Source organism: Rhamphochromis longiceps, linkage group LG5 (genome assembly GCF_057381845.1).
Source record: "Rhamphochromis longiceps isolate RC_006_pf linkage group LG5, R_longiceps_female_GT1.1, whole genome shotgun sequence".
In the NCBI taxonomy this organism is placed as follows: Eukaryota; Metazoa; Chordata; class Actinopteri; order Cichliformes; family Cichlidae; genus Rhamphochromis; species Rhamphochromis longiceps.
Genome location: NC_140561.1, coordinates 10,127,018 through 10,148,217, shown reverse-complemented (window position 1 = coordinate 10,148,217; position 21,200 = coordinate 10,127,018). Strand labels below are relative to the sequence as shown.

General features: G+C 42.3%; 1 protein-coding gene across 17 annotated transcripts in view; it reads right to left on the bottom strand.

Annotated features, from left to right (window-relative positions):
• The window catches only part of foxp1b (forkhead box P1b), a 151,113-nt gene that overhangs the window by 75,577 nt on the left and 54,336 nt on the right, over positions 1-21,200 (bottom strand). For 16 of the 17 annotated variants that reach the window (XR_014911695.1, XM_085405693.1, XM_085405692.1 and 13 more), the window contains one exon: positions 5,428-5,597. Coding sequence is in view for 16 of the 17 variants with exons in the window: in XM_085405693.1 (XP_085261819.1) it covers positions 5,428-5,586 (159 nt within the window). In the remaining variant the exon portion in view is untranslated. Of the gene's footprint in view, positions 1-5,427; positions 5,598-10,400; positions 10,475-21,200 lie in introns of all 17 variants that reach the window. The other variant, XM_085405684.1, reaches the window with a different exon arrangement.

The window sequence follows — 21,200 nt, the reverse complement described above, 5'->3', positions numbered from 1 at the left end:
GTGAGTGTGTTTGAATGTGTGCGCTTCTAAGTGTGGCCATTCTGATTACCACAATGTCAAACAACTCCTGTAATCCCCCTCCTGCTGCCCACATAGGCAGGGTGTGTAAACAGGATGTCGACCCAAGCAACAGTCAACTATTTTAAACTCTGGGTTTCAGCACACATGTAACCTGCGCTTCATCTCTTGTCAGTCGGACAGCAGCAGCTGGAGGTAGACTCAACAAAATGGATGAGTTCATAGGCTGCTTTGGAAAGCATCCACAAGCCAAAAATGAGGTGCTGGGTGGTTTACCTCTTGAAAGCTCACTAACAAAACCTGGGTGACAAGAGGATATGAAAAGTTGCACCTAGACTAAACACATTTTGTTTTCAGATTTATAAATGTGTGTAAAAGCGTTTAAAAAAAAGAGATGCTTCCACTGAGGGAAGTGCGAGCGTTTGTAAAAATGGTCAGGATATTTTCAGAGACAGAGAGTTTGCTTTTTTTCCTTTAATAATTATTTCCCCTTTTTTTCCACATAGCAACGCTTTGCTGTTCAATTTTCACCTCCATCTGTGTGATTATTAATCAGATCACACATCAATTGCCAGAACCAGCAAAGAAATTCAGCCTGTAATAAAACTGTCATGTGCTGTGGTATAAAGACAGATGTTGCCAGTTGTGTGATAACATAATTAAACTGTTCTGTGAGGGATTCCATAAAATTATTCAAATTGGACGAGCACTATCATTTTACCAATAAGCAATTTAGGGCAATATGCAGTGTCATAACACTGATGTTATCCTCTCTGCCAGATTTTCCAATAAGCCCGAGCCTTTGCTTGGCCTCCTGTGACAGTATGAACAGTATACATGAAGATACGTGAGAGCTGCTAGAGATGCTGGAGTGTCCTTTCAGTGTGATGCACAAACCGCTACACCACGAAGCCACTATACTGCAGCGAAGCGATTGGTCAAAAAGCACACACACACACAGAGAGGACGGCTTTGTCATTCATGTGAAATATTCAGCATTGCACTGCACATGTCTATCTTATTCTGCTGTAGAGCAAATACAGAGATACTGGCAGGAATTCAATTCAAAGGCGCAGCGATAAGGGTGCGTTCTTCTTGTGTAACAGTGTATGTATTTCAATCTGGGCATAGCACGCTCTCTCTTTGCCCTCAGCTCTGCTGCAGAGTGCATGCGATTAGCAGAGATCTGAGGCAGAAAATGCTCTCTGGTCTCCTCTCTGACCTGGTGCTGTTAACTCTCTCAGTCTGACCACTAGCCCATAATGTGGACTGGACGCCCAAAACCAGCAGGTCCTACACTTAAAGGCCTGACCTTTGCAACTCCATTCTACGTGAGCATATATATACACTATTCACGTCTGTGTGTGCGTACTGGGAGAGCAAGGCTAATCATGGATCACTTGGCCATCAGAGAACAGTTAAGATTTGCAGTTCCACCTTCACAAGCCCCCACAAGGGACAGTGTATGATTTGAATTATGCAAGCAGAGGATGTGTGCCCACTCAGCTCTTTCTGTGGCCACTGTTATGGCCGTCAACCTCACGAAAGACACCTCAACCACACAGGCAGAGAGGAGGAAAACGAAAGAAGTAGCTAGCCGGTCTTATCTTTCAATATGTAGAAAATCTTTAAAAGCACTTGTTGGACAGGGTATGTTAGATGGATGTGCATGCAATAAAAGAAAAGCAGTTATTAATAATTGTTCTAGGTATTTTCTCTCGTGTGAACACCAGCCTAAGTTTATTAAAAGGACTCTTGTAAAGGACAGGATATTAATATTTAATGCTCTACAGTTGCATCACACGAACCAAATTTAGAGCGAAAGAGTAACTCGTGTGTTTAAACAGGTAAGATGCTTTGCTGAAAATGACCACACATCACAGGAAATGTGAATATCGTGAAGACAGCAGCTCTAGAGCTAACAGGGTGTCCTTGAGAATATTACTGTCACCGTGCATTTATGTGACAACTACAGCTGCACAACACCGTTTCCTGTTGCAAAATCATTTAAATCACAAATCACATAACAGGTTATTGCAAAACTTTTTCATACTATTGCTTTTGTTTTATTTTCGCCCCTGCAGTATCTTCACTTCCTCATGTGGATAACGTTAAAACCACAACTTCTGCAACACAAACAAAAACAGAAAGCAAATAAACAGTGTGGTTCAGGGGTGCAGACACGTGTGCTATGAAAAGAAAAAAACTGCACATGCTATAATAGAGACATTTATTAATAATACATGGGTAACAGTGAACACAACGAGCACAGCAACAAGATGCACAACAAATGTTTACAAGGGCACCCAGTTGTCTAACTATTACAACACAACAGACAGGACATTGAGTTCCTCCTATAGAGAAATCTGCTGAATTTCAACAGCATCTTGGGGAAAAAAGAGAAGAAACGCAACACCTTTTTCACCCTAAAAAAATATTTGACTTACTAATAGACATGCTTAATTCAAGCTTATGGTCCACTTCCCCCAAATCTGACTAGTCAACAAGATGAATTCCCCTGTCAGAATCAAGATGATCAAACAGATTACAATTATTTCATCCCCCATCTTTATTAATGAGGACTGTCTTTCATAGTTATGTTCCCTAATAAGAATAAATGATATGCCACTGCCAGGTTTGTTGTTCCGGCTCACTCGAGGGACTCTCAGACATTTGCACTTTGAGTCTGAAAACATTTTAGATTGATTTTTGCGTCACCTAAAGGGGTAATGGCACCTTGCATGTGTTGTGGAGAACAAAGAGCGCAGGAAAAAAAACTCTCAGTGTGTCAGTTAGAGGCATATTAGTGCAAGCCACAAATAAAACTTAAAAGAACGACTGTGAAATGTCACAAAAGTAAAAAGTTATCGAGTAACTGAGTGAAGATCGTAATGCCCCGGGGACAATTAACATGGTTCATGGTGCGTGAGGGAAAATCCTCGGCTAGGCTAATGGGAGAATAAAAAGACTGCCTGCCTGTCTTGCCAGTAACACTACCATGGTAAGTAGCCTATCAAAGTCCAGTGCCAGGAGCTGAGAGTGAGACATCTCGTCCTTCGTTCCCATCCGCGCGTCATTTATCACAGGCAACAATTAATACACCTCCCTGCATGCGGGCCACACAAATTAACCACTGGATTTGTTCAAACGGCATGAACCAGGAATTATTTCCGCATTTGCTACAGTAGAGAGAATGTTTCCGCAATATATGGAAGCAGGATGGAGAGAGTTGCTGGTTTCTCCTTTCTTTAAATGCCAGGGCAGATGCTGGAGAGCAATAGTTCTTTTTGGACGACTTGAAAACAGGGAGCATGCTTGGACGACTGGCTCTATTCTAGTGGGAAGGCTTTATTTCCATCCCTTGTTGGTGTCAAGTGCACATCCATGACATTTTTCTCGCCCGTTCTCTCCCTCTCCCCTGCCTCGCATTTATCAAAGTTGTAACCCTGTTGTCTTTGCAGAGCGAATCAGAATGTGCCCCTGGCAAAGAATGAAGGAAAAGTCAACAGGAATTAAGTTTCACTGCAACTGTTTACTCAACTGTGGCCTGCAGTTATTGAAATTTTATCCATGGTTTTGTGTGACTACTGCAGTAATGAATTCAGTATGGCTGTGATTTTCTCACTGACGACATGCTCGTTCGGAGCTGGAAAAAAGATGGGTGGGAGGTGGGGCCTGGGGTCTAGCTGGGGTAGTGGGGATGATCTGGAGAGGCCTAAAGGCTTCACAGACTAAGGCTGAGAATCAGAACACACACTGACTCATCCTTTGTACTTACTGAACAATCAACACTTCTTCTGCCACTTACAAAGAGGAAATGGAATTAACAGGGGCATCTTGCACCAAAACAAGCACCACACTTCTAAGATGACGACACCTAAAGCATTGTTTTGCTTTGAGTGTATGTTTGACCAATTAATTATATTTACATACACCCATACTCGACAATAAAAAGGGGAAAAAACAAACTTTTTTTTAAACAATTCAAAAACATGACTACTGACAAATAGTGACCTTACAGGGTTGTGCCAGTCCAAAGCCCAAAAGCTCCTGTAAAATTAGTGACTTATTGTTCCTGATTTTACAGATAAATAAATGCTAAACAAGTTAAAATTTGTAGTAAAGAATCATGCAAACGTTATGACTTCATTTAATTTGACCTGTTCAATGCTTACATGGATTAAAACATCCCTTCTGATATATCAATACATGGTAGTTCCCCTTTCGCGGTGGTACTGGGAAATAAATCCTCCAGTATCTCTGTTCTCCTGTGTGCAGAGCTACAGACTGGTACCCCTGCTGTTCTGCCTGTGCTAGCACATGATCAGCAATTAGCATTATAGCGAGGGGAAAGTGCTATAAGTGCATATAGCTGGTGTTACAAAGTTCCTGGCAAAAGCCCTGGTCATCTTACTGCTGAAGTGAAACCTGAGCTACACATCTGAAATTTCACAATAAAATTTATGTTATGTCTAAACGTCACCTAAAATGCCAAGCAATGACTCTTTAAACGGCTAAGCTATTTTGTCCTATTATCAAAATGTTCCCATCATTTCCGAAAAACAGAACTGTTCATCAGTAGCCAAATATCACAGCATCAGAACACCGTGATGATTGTGTTCAAAGATGATAAATGATAATACTGAGTTATTGCTCAGCTCTATGTGTTACAATGCCATTTCCCTCTTGTTCCATGCTACAGCTTTGTTTGCCTCCCTGTAAAAATGCTGATGGATGCGCTGTGACAACAGACAGCGGCACAGAGCCGTGCATCATCACCAAACAGCTCCTGACAACAACCCTAGTTGTGCTGTCGCAAAGACCAAGATAGTAGAAGACACACTGATCTTTTCAGTGTTGTTTCTTTAAACGCAGTGTCGTGTGCCACACATAACGCTGACACCAACAGAAAGAGCTTGTCTATTTGCCTCAAGTCTGAGATGGTGAAAATGTTTCGGCTTCACTGACGATAACGCCGGCGTCTGTCTCCTCACCTCATTGGTTAGTACAGCAGAGTGTGGCATTAGTTGTGAGTGTGAGGTGTGTTTACAATGAGCCGGAGGAAAACGCTGTCATCCAATTGGATGTCACAGTTCCTTAACTGTCTACAAAATCCTGTGGCACCTACATACTTAAAATATGTCAGAACATCATAATAAATATTTGATGGAAATGCAGATGCTGCATGCTACGATAAACACGTTTTCAACCAAACAATCACACAGAAAGAGCACTCCTCGTCTTTTAAATATTCAAAAAGGGCCTCAGTATACATAAATAATAATAATAATGTGTTTATGAACTAGATGTACTTTGAGGAGGAATTAAATATTAAGAGGCACTTTAAGAGGCGGATCGGCCTGCTGTTGACATGGCTTAATAAAGTGAAGACAGGTGTGAATGGTCTACCTGGTGCTGCTGGAGATGCAGGAAATCTGCTGCAGTCACTTCCGCTGACGGCGCGGCACTTTTTGGTCGCCCCTCTCTGGGTACTCCCTCCACGCTCGCTCCTCCATTCTCATTGGCTGGGCCGTTGCTCGTCGCCTCCGTCCCAGATTCTTGCATCATGACTTAAAAACCTGAGAGAAGGCGCAGAAGAAGAGAAAACAGGGACAGAGACAGAGAGAAGCAGCTGTTAAAACACACTGCAATGAGGTCGCATTTCAACTATGGGCCAAACTATAAACATCTGTCATATTCTTCCCACACAATTTCACTTTTGTTGCAGGTTTCCCTGTTGGTTTGTGCTTCCCCGTGTCTTGTTTGTTTGCGTGTAGCATATGCAATGAGGCAAACACACACACACACGCATTCACAGGCTGCCTCTAAACACAGTAATGAACAGCTCCTTTGTTTTGTTTTTTCCAGTGCAGATCCTTTACAGATGACAAGTCCATACCGGGCAGGAGAAAAGCAAGTGGGTTTTGTTTGTATCCTTCAGTATAGGGTATATGGAGAGCGCTGGGGGGGGGGCATGGTGGAGGGGTTGGGGTTCGGCACACATGTAGAGGAACCCAACCTGCGTTGAGTGAGAGCAGAGGAGCCCAAGAAAACACTGGACCTCCAAAACAAAACACTTTCTATGGAAATGGATATATTTACTTGCATGGCTCCCTGAAGAACCACGGCAGAATGGCTTTTTAATGGGAAACAGAGCGACTGTGTGAGGCCTGCCAAAGGATCTCCATGAGAAACATCCAATCTGAGGCTGAACGAAAACAGTCAAATCCTTGAGGGGTGCTCAATTAACACCAAAACACAGGTCTGAATATAAATAAATCCTTTTGCATTGGAAAAAAATGTTGACTTTCATAACTTAATCTAACTGAAAAGGGTAAAATACAAACACTGGCAGTCGTTTTAAGCACCACTGCACGCTTTATGTAAAATTATGGCAGCAGCAATCAGTGAATACACAGCTATTTGCTTACAAGATATGTCCTCAGTTTTGTTTTTGGATACACAAAAGCCAGACAGACATGCCATCTATCCCAGCACACCCCCTCTGTCTCTCTGGGGATAAGTGCCAGTGACACTGGTGCATATCTGTGCCTGAATTCCTCAAATCAGTGGAATGATTTACAGCTATTGTGTGCTGGTCACAGGCTTCATTGCTGCAATGCATCTATCCCCCCAATTCTAGGGCAGTTAATGAAGCTGACCAAGTCAGGCAGAAGCAAATTAACTTGGCTGATTAATTATTTATATGAAGCAGAATAAATGCCTTTAAAACACTGGGCCTCATCATGAAAGAATGTGAAAGTGGAACTAAATGCAGATTTATGGTGTTGCATTTAACGCATGTAATAGGAAGGCCAGTCTGAGTTTATATGTGCTCAGGTACACATGCACAGCGTCTCCAGAGATCCCATCTAAACAAGATGCAGACACACACCCAAGGGGACACACACTCAGGCTGACAGACAGGAAATTGGGGTTGACAACTTGTCACAAAAGAATATTTACAGAGCAGAGGTGAGATAATAATCTAGAAATGGGATTATTTAAAAAAATAAACAGTGGTGTGAGGAGAACTGCGCTTTCAAAATCAGTTTTTTTTAGGGACAGGCTCGTAGCTCACTATCATCAGCAGCAGTTTGGGACTAAGAGGAGCTAAAACTGTACCAGAACACAAAGCAAACTCCAAAGAGCATTATAGTTTACATTTCCTCTCAGCCCTCCTCGCAAGAAGCATGACTGAATGAGTCATCTGACACTGTGGCCTGTGCCGGTTCAGTTGTGTGTCACAACGCCCCCACACTCAGGGGCCTGTCTGAGCAGCTTGGGCCCGGCATACAGGGCCTGTTCTTTGGGCTGGAGCTTGAGCTGGCCCCCCTCTCCCTCCAGACAGATGTTGACCCGGCTCACCCTTCCAGTCTGGCACAGCCTCCCTCCATAATGGGATTTTCTAAACAAGGAGTGAGCAAGAGGAATACTGTGGGATGGGACCCAGCCAGCCACAACTCCATCTACAGGCTCCTGCCTGCACCAACTCCCCTTCTGAGACACCAATTAGAAACACACATTCTCAGGCAAAATTAAATGCCATTTGAAATAAACCATGTGCTGACGTTATTCACCCCCACTTATTTTTCAAATAAAAGATATTTTCCACTTGCGGGAAAAAAAGAGCTGTCTTTTTCTTTTTTTTTCCCTCTCTAAAGCTACATAAGGGGGGGAGGGGGTAATGGCTATTATACATGCACTGTCATTCCATGCAAAAATTTTCATAATTGTAACGGAAAGGCGTAAATTTCCAAATGCACAGCATCTCCAAAAGTAATCAAGAGAATGAGCCGCGGGGCTATTTTAATGTATGCAAAACTAGTGACCCACAATAAAGGAGAGGAAGGCTACAATGAATGCAAAGTAATGCGCGCATGCTTGCGACCGGCACTGATGAGGGGATGGCTAAAATTAACACCCAATTAATTTTCGAATTGACAAACAAATGAAACCCATAAATCTAGTTTCTCATTAATTTTAGCACAGAATAATTCAAAGCTGCAATATCATGAGTGAAAAAATTGGAGGGAAAAAAGAAAATGGAAAATGGGCATTATCCATCATAAATATCAAGCAGATAGGAAAGAGCCTTATTAGAAAGTTGTGCTGATAACAATGTTAATCTGTGAAGCACTGAGGCACGGACACCATCATCATCAGCTGAGGCCCGGGCAACTTGGCCACGTGACTCGGCCCTGAGTTTGTTTATCTATGTATTTATTTTCACTTTGCTCTGGGGAAAGCCTTGTGTGTGTGTGTGTGTGTGTGTGTGTGTGTGTGTGTGTGTGTGTGTGTGTGTGTGTGTGTGTGTGTGTGCGATGATGATGACGATGACTCGAAAAGCTCCAAGTTTTTCCATTTGTTCCATTTATACACCACGTGCAAATTCAACTGTAATTATGGGTCAAGCATCATGCTAAATGGGGTGTAGTTACTCGGTTTAAGAACATATGCATTCGTGGTCCAAACACAAACATTTCAACATAATAAAATACACAAAAGGAGACGTGAGGGGAAAAAAAGAAAAAGAAAAGCTCTCTTATTATTAATGGAGCATGTCAGTTTTTTCGGAGCTGGAAAAAAAGTTTAAAAAAACAAAAGAGAATGAAAATAATGGAAATTCCAGGAGATCAAAACAAGGCAACAACAGTTTGTACAAAGAGAACTAGCTGTGCTGTTGATTATTAGATGCCTGCCTGGTCTTTAGGGGGGAGTTGCTTGCAAAATAAAACAAGTGTTTGGAACAAACACTGGATAATAAAAAAAAGGTCAGAGTTCCTGTTTGTTTACAGTTTGTTTTGTTTTCCCTGCTTCAAATGGCATAGGGAGTACAGTACAAACAAGAGTCACATGGGTCTCCCACCTGACCAGACAGGTTGAAGGTTAAGAACAGCCAGCGGGCCAGAGCTCATCACCACAATGGAAATCCAATGCCTGTCCCCCTGTCATGCCTGCCCGGAATTCAACAGCTCAAACGAGTCAGCGGTGGATTCAAGGTAGGGCTGGTCCGCGCAGCTGTGCTCTGACCCTTCTCCGTGTTCTGTTTTTCTCTAATGCTCATGACAGCAAAGCCTCGGCAGCCACCTGCTTCGATTCGCCAAGTTCTCACACAGATGTTGTTTACAGAAGCACACAACAAAAGCACAACATTTCTTGGGTGGGAGATAATGACATACAAAGGAGGACACAATAGGGAGAAGTTCACTTTAGAGCTGTTTAGGTTCAGCTTGGTTGCCAGACTAGACAACACATCGGCGTGCACCAAAGGTGCAACAACAGAATGCTTCTGAAGGTTGCTGAACAGGCTTGTGTTTTGCTGTATTTTGGCTCCTGATGTGAGGGAAAAGTCGAAAGACAAACACAAGCTGCATGTTAAATAATCCATTATCGCAGCCCTCATCACTGATAACAAACTACTCTGAGTATCTCTTGAAAATATTCCACTGGACAACACAACACGGAGAAATTGGGCTAAATTCCAACAAGCTTTACAAACTGCACTCCCACTCCCTCATACATATCATCTCCACACAGCAGAACCACCTCAGTCACAAAGCCTGAAGGTGGATCCAGTTGCCGCTCCTCTTCTGAGAGAAACGAACGGCCGTGGTGACATTCTGCCAAAGGAGACTTCACAGTCAGACCAAACAACCGTGTAATCTTGTCAGCCACTTCAACCAAGTCACAGATAAGCAAAGCATATCTCCAGACCTCTCTGACAATATAGAAGTAAAACACGCTGCACCCACCCTTCTGCAAATAATACCCCCATTGCAAATCCTAGATTTCTGCTCCACAAGAGACACAGAAGTTCTTCCCAGACCTTGTACAGGGTATAAGCAGGCCACTGACACCAGCAAACAAAGCAGCTGTTTGTTTAATAAGTGATTGCTGCCATGGCTACAGTAAACACGAGGAGCAGGGGTTTGTGTTTATGAACAAACACATCTCCTTGCAGGAGCCATTTAATATTAACCAGGTGAAATGATCAGCCAATTTCCTAGGTGACACTAGGGGCAGGCAGAGTGTAAACAGGTTCTAGGAGGGGAGAAGGAGGGGCGAGGCTTTAGGGAATCAAGGTCGATGCAAACGCAGCTTTGACTAGAATAAACAGCGAGGCAAAAGTCAAGATAAACAAAAAGTCATTCTTCTGACATTTCGAGACGCATTAGGCTGGCGTGTTGCAGCTGCTCGCAAGCCACCGTGAATGAGAACAAGATGGGGGTGACGGGCGGGGTGGGCAGCCATGGGGGTGGTCTCCTATGGAAACACATCATTGTCAAGCAAAGCAATCGTGTGTTTCTTCCAGGCCCAACAAACAGTGGCGCTTCACAACAGCACAGCGAGGAACTTGTAAAAACATGTTAAACATTTACCTCATTCAATTATTCAGTAACCGGGTTTGTGGAAATAACAAAGGAAGTCTGAGGGCTCCCAGAGATGGCACTCACTACACCAGGGCATGGAGAGAAAAACAACAAAGAAGGAATTAGGTGGAACTGAGCAAGAAAAGATGTTATCCTTCATAAATCACAGCGCCTGGTTTTGATTACTTGATTTATGTGTGACTTGAATAGTAAGATTATGACTTAGTCTGCCTGCTACATCAAAAATGTAATTGCCCACAAATAAGTGATTATACACAGTAGATAATGTATAGCGGGGACTTTCAAGCAGCACATCACCTTGACCATTAATTTTTCATGCATACAACAACTTGCCATCTGCTGCAGGGCTCTAGAGTGCGACCAATTTGGTCGCAAATGCGACCAAATTTTTCAGTGGTGCGACTAAAAATAAATATTTGGTCGCACAGGTGCGACCAACTGTTCGGGTAACAAAAAAAAAATCTCTGTAACTCTCCGTGTGGTCAACAACAGACACACATTATGCCCCTATCGTGGACTAAACCAATCAGAGATAGTCAGGGGCGGGACCTCTCTGATTGGCCGTGGTCCAGTTGAAAGTGCAGGTGGAAGAGAGAGGTGAGTAGCTTGAATAAAGCGATATCAATTCATTAACGGATTCCACACAAAGACCTAAACACGGAGCGGACCCAACACATCAGAATCAGCTTCGTCTTTCTCGGCTTTCTCACCCGAAGGCCCGAACACGGACACGCTGTCGGAGCTTAGCGATTCTTCGGGTCCGCGCTGTGTTTACGTCTTTTTGCGCTGATTCTGAGCTGCAGGTTTTGCCTCTCTCCAACCAAAATTCACCGAGCCTGCAGCAAAAGAAGCAGCAAACTGCGCTTCACATTTGATCAATGTCGTCATGAATTCCCTCTGACTTTTGCTGTTTTGCTTCCACCACGATAAAAATCACACTTCCTGCACAGCTCTCTCTCTCTCTGTACTTCAAGAACAGTTTCCCGTCTCAAATCTGTTTTCTGCATTATTCATTCGCTTATTACCCACCAGTCTACCGTTGTTTACAGCGCTTTTTCTTTTTTCACTTAAATGACCTCGGACAAGAAAGCCTAATTTCTGCTGTTCAATACTGAAGAAATTTAAATTTCTTAAAATTATGCAAAATTGCAGAATATTTTTAAGGTTATCTGCTATAAAAAGCCAGACCAGGGAAAATCTCCTTCATGTTTTCCTGTGTTTTATTCTCAGTTACTTTCACACAAAGGCATCTGCTGTGATTTTCACAATTCTGATGAAGTCTCATGTGTATCAGTACTGATAAATGATCAGAATTATAATATTTCTGACTGTCTGAGGCTAAATTGAATCAAATCAGGACTTTGAGAACCGGAATTGAATGGATTATAGAAATCAGTGATGATACTCAGCCCTAGTGAGCAGCCTAGGCCTGAGAGAAGTGGATGTACTGTAGCTGTGGGTAATAAGAAAAGATGAAAAGAACTATTGATAACTTTTTTGTTAAGTTAAGGCCTGATCTGTCTGAAATTCATAGCCAGTGCTCTGACACGGTGCCATCAATATTTGAATGCTGAAAAAGCACAGTGTATCCAGAAAACACATTATATGCTGCAATAAATGCACTGCCCAAGTGTCCCCTCTCCCCACGGCCTTTCAGCAGCAGACAGCAGCAAACAGGTCGTCAGAGGAGGCCAAGATGATGATTAAGTTTTTAACATTTTCTACAATATTGACAAAGCACTTTAAGCACAAGTTTGTTAGTTAATAATTTAGAAATTAATATTGTCTGTATGGACTTCCCCCCCCAAAGAAAGTGCACATGTAAAACTGCGGTGTTAAGCGATGCGGTTGAAAAATTTGAGTGCGCCTAACTTTTGTGCCGGTACGCCTAAATTTTTAAAGTTAGGCGTACCGGTGCGCCCATGTCAAAAAGTTAGTCTAGAGCCCTGTGCTGAGATGAAGCCATCCAACAAGGCTTCCTCACCCAGGATCCCCTGGTGTCTTTTCCCCCTGCACTTCCCCTACTGATATAATTTAGTCCCCCTAAAAAACTGCTAGCCCCATGAGAGGAAGCCATAAAATATGATCAAAACACATATTTATATCACCTCGGGGTGACTACAATAGAATTCTCAAGCATGAAAGTTTAGATCCAAACCTATTACTACACCGCAAGCAGAGGTGACTAGGATGATTCACGCGAACATCCGAGTATTAACACGCTACAAGTGCAGATAAATTAACAACAAGCAGGGCGCAAAAAGGCAGATTCCAGTAGCGAAGCTGAGTAGATCCGCAATTTCAGAAAACACACAAAGCCGTTTGTCTCCTTTGCATGGAGCCATGTGAGAAACACCTCTGTGCAACGGCCTGCTGTGCAGAGACAATGACGGAATGTGCCAAAGTAAGGCAGGCCATGATATTTTTAGTGCAACTAGGGCCGATGGAGACTAAGTAAATAGAGAAATCTAATGAGTTTAAATCTGGTTGTGCATGAATGGAATAGTAATTCTGGGATGTGGAGCCTCTTTTAGGAGTGGTACGCCACACATTTTCTCAGCGACTCTCCTTCATTTGACTTTGATAATCTCGCTCACATGTGGCTTATGCCCATTAACACTACAGCGAGAGGACAGACACCAGGAGACGAGGGGCTGCTTTTTCTGACCACGGGCTCAATGGAAGGGGGAAAAAAAGCAAGCACTGCTGCCCTCAAGCTCGTCTTACCAATTAGATGTGTCAAACACAAAAAAACCCAAAGAAAAACACGAATCTATCAGCGTCCTACGGGAGTTGCAAAAGCACTTATTGTTTTAACATTACTTAAAGTGTGTCATACATTTTTAATCATTTTTACTAGAATCCATGTAAGGGCTGCTCCCAATGTGCTGCTCCCAAATGTGTCACATAGATTTTCCTGGGAAAACTGAGGTTAGCCTTAACGAACTTGTCTAATTAATATTGTGTGCCTATGCAAAGAAAGGAAAATATTATTAGCATTGCTGCCTTTTGGGGGTGGCAGGTGTCAACTCATCAAAGTGCACGCTTCCTTTGTCGTCTGACAACATGAGCTTAATCATTTTTTGGTAAAAGCTTTGCAGTTCTGTGAAATCGCAAACACAGTAGGGCTGGGCGATATGACCCAAAATTCATATCTCGATATTTTTTAGCTGGATGGCGATATAAGATATATATCTCGATATATTTTTTTTAAAGCCATAAAGTAAGAACAAAAAGAGAGTTCTTAGTCAAAGCTGTGTCCCAGATGTCACACAGGCACTTTTATTAACATAGAGCAGAAGTACATAAAATTTACTCAAAAATAAATTATGAGCATTTATTAAATAATAATGCTCCATAAATAAAAGAAAACAATGTTGTTTTTGTGCATAACAAAAAGCTCACAAATGTGCAGTCAAAATGTAAACTAAAAGACGAGCACTATAACAAGGACAGATTTCACAGCTGCTCTGTTCCCAACTTGTACTGCGTGACTGACAACCTGGAGTTTGAAATCCGCTTCGCAACCACGTCTCTTAACAGGTGCCATTAATGGTCCTTATACACAGTAGGGTAATATTACGTTGAAGCACAGTACGTATCACTCCGCGAGGCTCAGCCGTAATGCTCCGACAATCCATCAAGCGCTGCAGCTCCGTAGCTTACCAAAGTCGTACTCAAACATTTGTGACAGATTGCTGAGCGCCGTGTTCCACATAAAATCGGTGCGCGGCCATCAAGCACAACCAGAATTCATACATAAGGCGCGCTGTCAACTTTTGAGAAAATGAAAGGATTTTAGTCCGTGCAGCACCTCTGGGCTGCATGGCGTTAGCGTGGTTAGCTCGTTAGCGTGGTTAGCTAGCTAACACGTTGACGCCGTCCAGCCCCACGCACGGGGCGATGCGCAGTAACTCGTTAACGGATTTGCCGTGTCCATCTTGTCGCTTCCTGCAGGTGAAGCGATGGGGGAGGAGGGGGAGTTGTGTTCAGTGAAGGAGAGGCGAGGCCGAGTAACGTTGCGTAAAGACGAAAGTGGACGAAAGAGAGGCAAACTTGCGGCTCCGCAAGTATAATTATAACGTAACATAGACTATATCGATATAAAGGATATTGTCACATCTTATATCTCGTATAAAAATATATCGATATTTTTTAAAAACTCGATATATCGCCCAGCTCTAAAACACAGACCTGTGGTAAACCACAGCTCTAAAGACAAAGTAAGCTGCTAATTACCACTGAGTAAGTCATCAGCTGTGCTACATCCATTTATTACATTTCCACTCTCAGTACCATGCACGATAAGTGGAAGAAAGCATGGTCTGGTCAAACCCCTGCTATTTAAAAAAATCTTGACGGTGTTAAATGTTCCTCTGCAGACAAAAACGCACAGCGGGTGCATGTCTCCAACCTCTCTTGTTTAGAGTTACTCACAAAGAGATTAAGTTAAGCTATTGATTTCCCAGACAGTCATTAACCTTTACACACAAATAATGGCACGGTAATGGAGTGACTATTTTGTTTAAATAGTTACTCACAACTGTCATTCCTTCAACCGCTGCTTAAAATTGACCAAGTTCTCTGTTCATGAAACGTACGCAGTCGGCTCTTTGACGTGTGATTGGCTGTCGTTATTATGGGTGTGGCCTTACCCACTGAGTCCCCCCACTCCTCCTCATGGAGACGTTCTTCCTCAACGTGCCACGACAGGGGTCATTTAAGCCTAAGAAGCATGTTATGGCTTCCCAGAGAGAGGACAGCAAGGGTTAAAAAGGAAGGGAGCTCCATCAAGCAGTTAAATTGAAGATAAAGGGCAAACGGCTAAATAGCAGAAGACCCTACATGAATTTCTTCCTTTTAATAGAATCAGGTTTTAACAACTCTTTTTTGTTAAATACAGCCCATGTCAGGATGATGCGTCCCACTCATAAAGCAGCACAATGACAATGTACAGTGGCACTAATACAAGGACATAGTTCATCATGACATTTTCTGCAATTCCCAACTGATTAGGGTCATTATGTTGGAGGCCTGATTTATGTTGTCATTTCCTCTCACCGATCCTGCATCAATGAATCTTAATGAATTGGTAAATAAGGGTGAAGATTACACTGTGTGACACCGCAACATTTCTCACCCTCAACGGCCGAGATTTATGTAGCCAATTAGAGACTAACAGAGAAAATTGGCTGGCAGAAAAATAATATTCTTTATGGCACAAAATGGAGGCGCATTCTCAGTGAAGGGCAATTGTGTTGTCAGTGTTGAAGTCCATAAAACAGCCTTCTAACCCTCCTTCCAAATGCAAAAAAAGGGGGAGCTGGACTATTGTTTGCAAGCAGGGCAAGTTCAGACCATTGTGAGGCTGCACGTTTCACTGAGACGTTCAGACGTGCGCCGAGCCAAAGTCCTTAACATTCACCGCGGCCTACCTCGCATGTTTGAGCAGCATAAATACAGCGCCGTATGACAAACATGTTTACCTTCTCCCTGCAAACATCAGACAATCAGACACCATGAGGTGCTGCTTCTCTAATGAAGACACAGGAGCTTTTATCAAGGCCGGCCGCGTCCCTCTGTCACAAATGTGGCTCTTTCATACAGACATCAAATAACATTTGTACAAAGAAATGAATCCAAATTATTTGTGCTAAACATACAACAGGGCAATATTTGTCAATTAGTTTTTTATGCAAGGATAGAAACACATCCAAACGCCCTTCATCTTTCCTTTTTTTTTTTTTCAAAGTAGGAATATCAAAATAAAATCACCTATTTGAAGATATGTCTGATCAGCACATAGTGGAGGACATATACAATCTGATTAGGGCTCTTTAAGTATTCCTGGGCACATCATTATTACAAGCATGATAGCTTTTATTTCTCAGATGCAGATTAAAGAATCCTGAAGATGATTATGGTGAGGGACAAAACTGTTTTTGTGTATCACTACAAAGCATGAAAAGCCAGCCTGCTTATTAATACCAACTTCTTAAAAGGGCACTTAGAGTTATAATGAGAGCCTTTATGTATAACATATTGTGACTAGATTTACTGTGAGGAAGCGGCTCTCCACATCAAACAAGCCGGCTTGCTATTAGGCACAGGGGCTGAGGGATGCTGTGTGAAAAGGAGTGGAAAATTAAAGCTGAAGCAACGCAGGAAAGGGCTTAATTTACTGGCATGTACAGTATGCAAATGAGATTACTCTCAGCTTAACTGCATCATTTATGTCCATAATAACAGCATCATCATTACAGGGCTCAAATTAAATTACACTGTAATTAGCATATCAAAGTGATTGGTTAAAGTTTAAAACAAATACCCAATTTTGTTAATGAACATCTGTAATCACCGTGTAGACTCTCAGTGAAAACATCCAAAACAAATATGTGTTTTGGAGAAGGGGAGGAATAGCCCCCACAAACGACATGCCCGTATGTATACATGTGCGTCTGTGTGCATCACAGTGCTGCTGGTGCTGGGGTGGGGGGTGGGGGCTGGGGGTGTTTTACCTGGAGAGCTCCACACGCTCAGGATATATTTCCCAAACTCCAGGAGATCAAAGATCCAATTTCCCACACTTGCCACTTCAGGAGCTCATCAATAAAATACTAATCACTTCACGGCTGATTCTGAGAGTGGAGCCGCAGCCAAAGGCTTAGGGAGACTTCCATATCGCAAAAAAACACCTCTCCTCTGACTGTCTTGACTGTTGTTGAGCGTGCGCACACGCTTCATCAACAGCCGCACATATAATTTGCAGTCAGGTTTTATCCAATAGCTGTCCTGCCGCTTTACCTTACAAACATGGCGAGTGTTAGCATAGAGCCTCAGACCCTGACAGAAATCACATACGCCTTATTTCAAACGCATATTAATGATCTGGCACTTTCATCAGCTACACATTATAGACATTTTTCAAATTTTGCACAATAAAAAGCCCAACGACTACCTTTGTTTCCCCAACAACAGCATTTCTTTTTCCACCTCTGCTAATAACGCACCAAAAAAGTGGCAGCAGCTAGTGGTGTGCATTATCAGAAATGCACTCGTCAAATTTTAAAGAAGTGGCATCTTATTTTATTCATTAAGAAATCCATTAAAAGGCCTTATTCCTTGCAAGTATGTAAAAGATGTGCCTTTCAAGGTAGAGCTGGGGCAAATCCACTCCATCAGCTAATGACGGCACTCATTACACAGAGAAGCTGGCTAATGAAGGCGCGGTGGCCGGCCGATCCCCTCACCCAGCATAAAGCCCTATGAAATGCTAATATCTCACTTCTAATTAAAGGATACTAAGTCCAAATGCACCTTCACGGCTACTAGCCGGCAACATAAATTTTATTTTTTAACACTACACTACACCCAGAGATGTGCCTGAGCAACATTCCATTAATTCATATTTTAATACCCTCACCAGTCCTGCGTTAGCCATGCTGCCTGCCTCTACTCTACCTTTTCTCGCCTCTATCAGCTTTATATTGTGAGTAAGCACATCATTACGCTTTCTAAGAGTATTTTTTTTTCTTTTCTTTTTTTGTTTGCTGCTTTTTGTTAGTGCACATTTTGCTTTAAAGTGCTTCCAGAGATAAACACTTATGCACACATAGCCTTTATGCGTGTGTCACAGGGGAAAGGTCATGAAAAAACAAAGAAAGAAAAAAAAAAAAGGGAAAATATGCCAGCATTGCCCCTGCTGCACATGTACGCATTTACAATGTTTACACATCTTTGGCTGTAAATATGTTTACAAGAAAACCCGGTGCCTTTCTCAGAAACTGACCTTGAAGCCAGTAAACAAACCTCTTCACAAAGTTCATTAACGTCAAAGAGGGTATAGTCTTTTTCCCTTAGATGAAAAACAAAATAAAGAAAAGGTCAGCGCCATTAGCTTATCAAGAAAATATAACTGCAATGGAGTGGAAATTATAGTTAGGCCTGAACAAATACTGATGAAATAATGAGCAGGATGTGAGTCTTAACTATGGTTCAAAATAAACGTGAAAAAAGGTCTATTAATCATTCATTGCCAGGTAAAAATGTGAACTGGTGGGTAATGATTTGATAAATTCTTTGCATCTTCCTCTGTGTATGTGTCATGTTGTTTTAAGGTCACCGTGACTCATTTAGGTATTCAATAAGAGCAACTGTGAAAATCAGATTAAAAAAATGCAATGCAAAAGATTTTTTTAGGAAGAAAAAGATGTGGTTTAAAGTTGTATTATTCTGAGGTGTAATCTTAAAAAAACAAACAAACCTCACACCGCCATAATTAGTAAAAGAAAAAATCCATTTGTGTTTTGAGGTGAACACACAGAAATTACTTTACATTTAGTGCATCCGTAAAAAGCATGACTTTAAAGGTCAGTGTTAAGAACATATCATATGACGTCTGTTTGATCCGAGCCCAAGTATTTTCCCAAGGATTCTATGGCTCTGTACTGTGTAAATCACGCAGTCTGACCTTCTACATTCCTCATGCTCTGTCCTCCCATTCATCCACAGGCACAGATAATACTGGGCAAATATCATAAACGTGAGGATTTTAGGATTGAGGTGAGGCCGCCATCATCCTCTACCAACTGGGGAAAAGAAAGCCCATGCATCTGAAAGAACCCCATTTCCAACTACTGCCAGACTAACCTGTGGTGAAGTTACCTGACCCTAATACCTAAAAAGCCTCAATGCCGACCTCAGATGAATGCCAATTTGAGTATCGTGTGTTTTTTCCCATTTTAATGACAGTTTTCCTGGGTTTTTCTATCTGTAACAGCATTAATTTGCACTTCTGCAATACAATCAACTAAACTGGTAGTTACAACAACCCATATTTCAGCAAACTACAAAAAATTAGAGTAAAAAAAGCCACAGCCACCAGAACGCTACATTTCCTCTGCAGTATCCCAGGCTTTCTGGAGGTTGTGCGGTTGTGATTCCATCCAAGTATCATAAAGAGCCTCTAAGTCTCGCCAAGACGTTTCCAGTTCAAACGCGGCGTCGGCTTCGGGCCAGGGCGTGACCTGCAGCTGAACTGGCCTCCGCTCGGCCACAGGGAGGAGGGCAACAGCCGCTCCAAACACATCACCGCACCCCCTTCTCCCTCCCACCACCCCGATAAATAACCTAACACAGCAAACAGAGGCCCATCAGTCAGCCCACACATAGCTAACACCGCGACGGGGACAGAGATCGATGGGGAGATACAGACAAATAAAGAAAGACAAAAGGAAGGCGAGAAAAGAGGGCACAGCGACGAAGAGATGTGGGGGTACACTGTGAGGGCATCTAACACTACAGAGTAGTTAAATATCACACAGGAGCCTGAGCCAAGCAGCGTCGAAGGCCAAGTACTGTAAGACTGTGAAAGCCAGGCTATTTTGCCGAGCTGTGACATTTGTTTCTTATTGTCTAAGTGGCAGCTGAAAGCATCTCCCTGCGAGGGCCCCTCGGCTTTGCTCTGGCCCGCTTTGACAGGGAGGTAACCATATTAGGACGTGTATGGTAAAGTAAACAATAACATAGTTGCAATGAGATGGAAATTTTTCAGCTAATGGTGTTTGTCATTCCTGTTTTCAGTGCACTGAACAGGCCTATGTTTTTTCTAGCTGGCCAAAGAGACTTTGTTTATGAAAACAAGGCAGGAGCCAAGGCTAAAACCACAGTATTAAAAAAAAGAGTGAGGGGGGAAGACTGTAAATAAATGTTACTTTAAAAAATGTCTCTACCTTTTTCATTTGATTACATAAATAAACCCACATTTGGTTAGAAATAGCTTTTCAGTTTTTCTCTCCCTTTCAGGCCATGTTCACACAATAGCGGCTAAGTCTGAAAACACCTCTCTGCTTCTCCCCGCAGCAGCTGGTAACATCAATATTTCAGCTGTCTATCGCTATATATACCGTATTACATTTTTATTCTATATATAACATATAGCATGACCATTACCTACACTGGGCTTGCATGAACCCATGCAAACAGGAAGCAGAGGAGCTTTCTTTTCAGTTGCCAATCAGCAAAAGGTACAGTGTCTCGTAGTGTCTCGAGGTGTCACTGATGAAAAGTCTCCACTCGTACTACACGTACACAACAAGCCTTAACCCAAGGTATTTCCAACATTTTCATCTTGGAATTAGTAAAGCTGTCCGAGATCCTGCGTCTGCATGTAGACGAAAGGCCAAAGCGCACAGGGACTGCAACGGTGAACATGTGGACAATTCCAACAAGAAACAATAAGCTCATGAAACTGTTTCAATATACTACTGTGGTTACATTCACTGACATAGAAATAATATCATAAAGGAAAATAAGATGCAGATGTCTGAACACAAATTCACAGCAGAGGTCAAATAAAACTAACAGCTTGAAACTAAAAGCAGTCCTAACAACATTACAACAGAATCAGATCAGACCTACGCCAATGATCCCATCCATTCAAAGGGACCAAGTCACAGGAAGTAAATCTAAATCTGAATTCTTAAAATCAACTTTAAATTATATGAACACTACAGGCCAATACCAAATATCTTGACAATACTGACCTTTAAAGGGCCAAAAGCAGAATAGTTCACAATGGAGGAAGCTATCAAAGCTCATTAACTGTGTCACATTATTCACTTTAATAAATCCTACTCTGCTCTACAAAAGAGACAGGGCTGCAGATGGTTATGAAAAGGAAGCTGATGGTAGAAGTGTGCCTTTGAAACAAACAGTGTACATTTAGCATTCTTTTTAACTAGCTTGTTGACTAAAATTTGAAATCTATCATCCCTTTAATAAAACCCA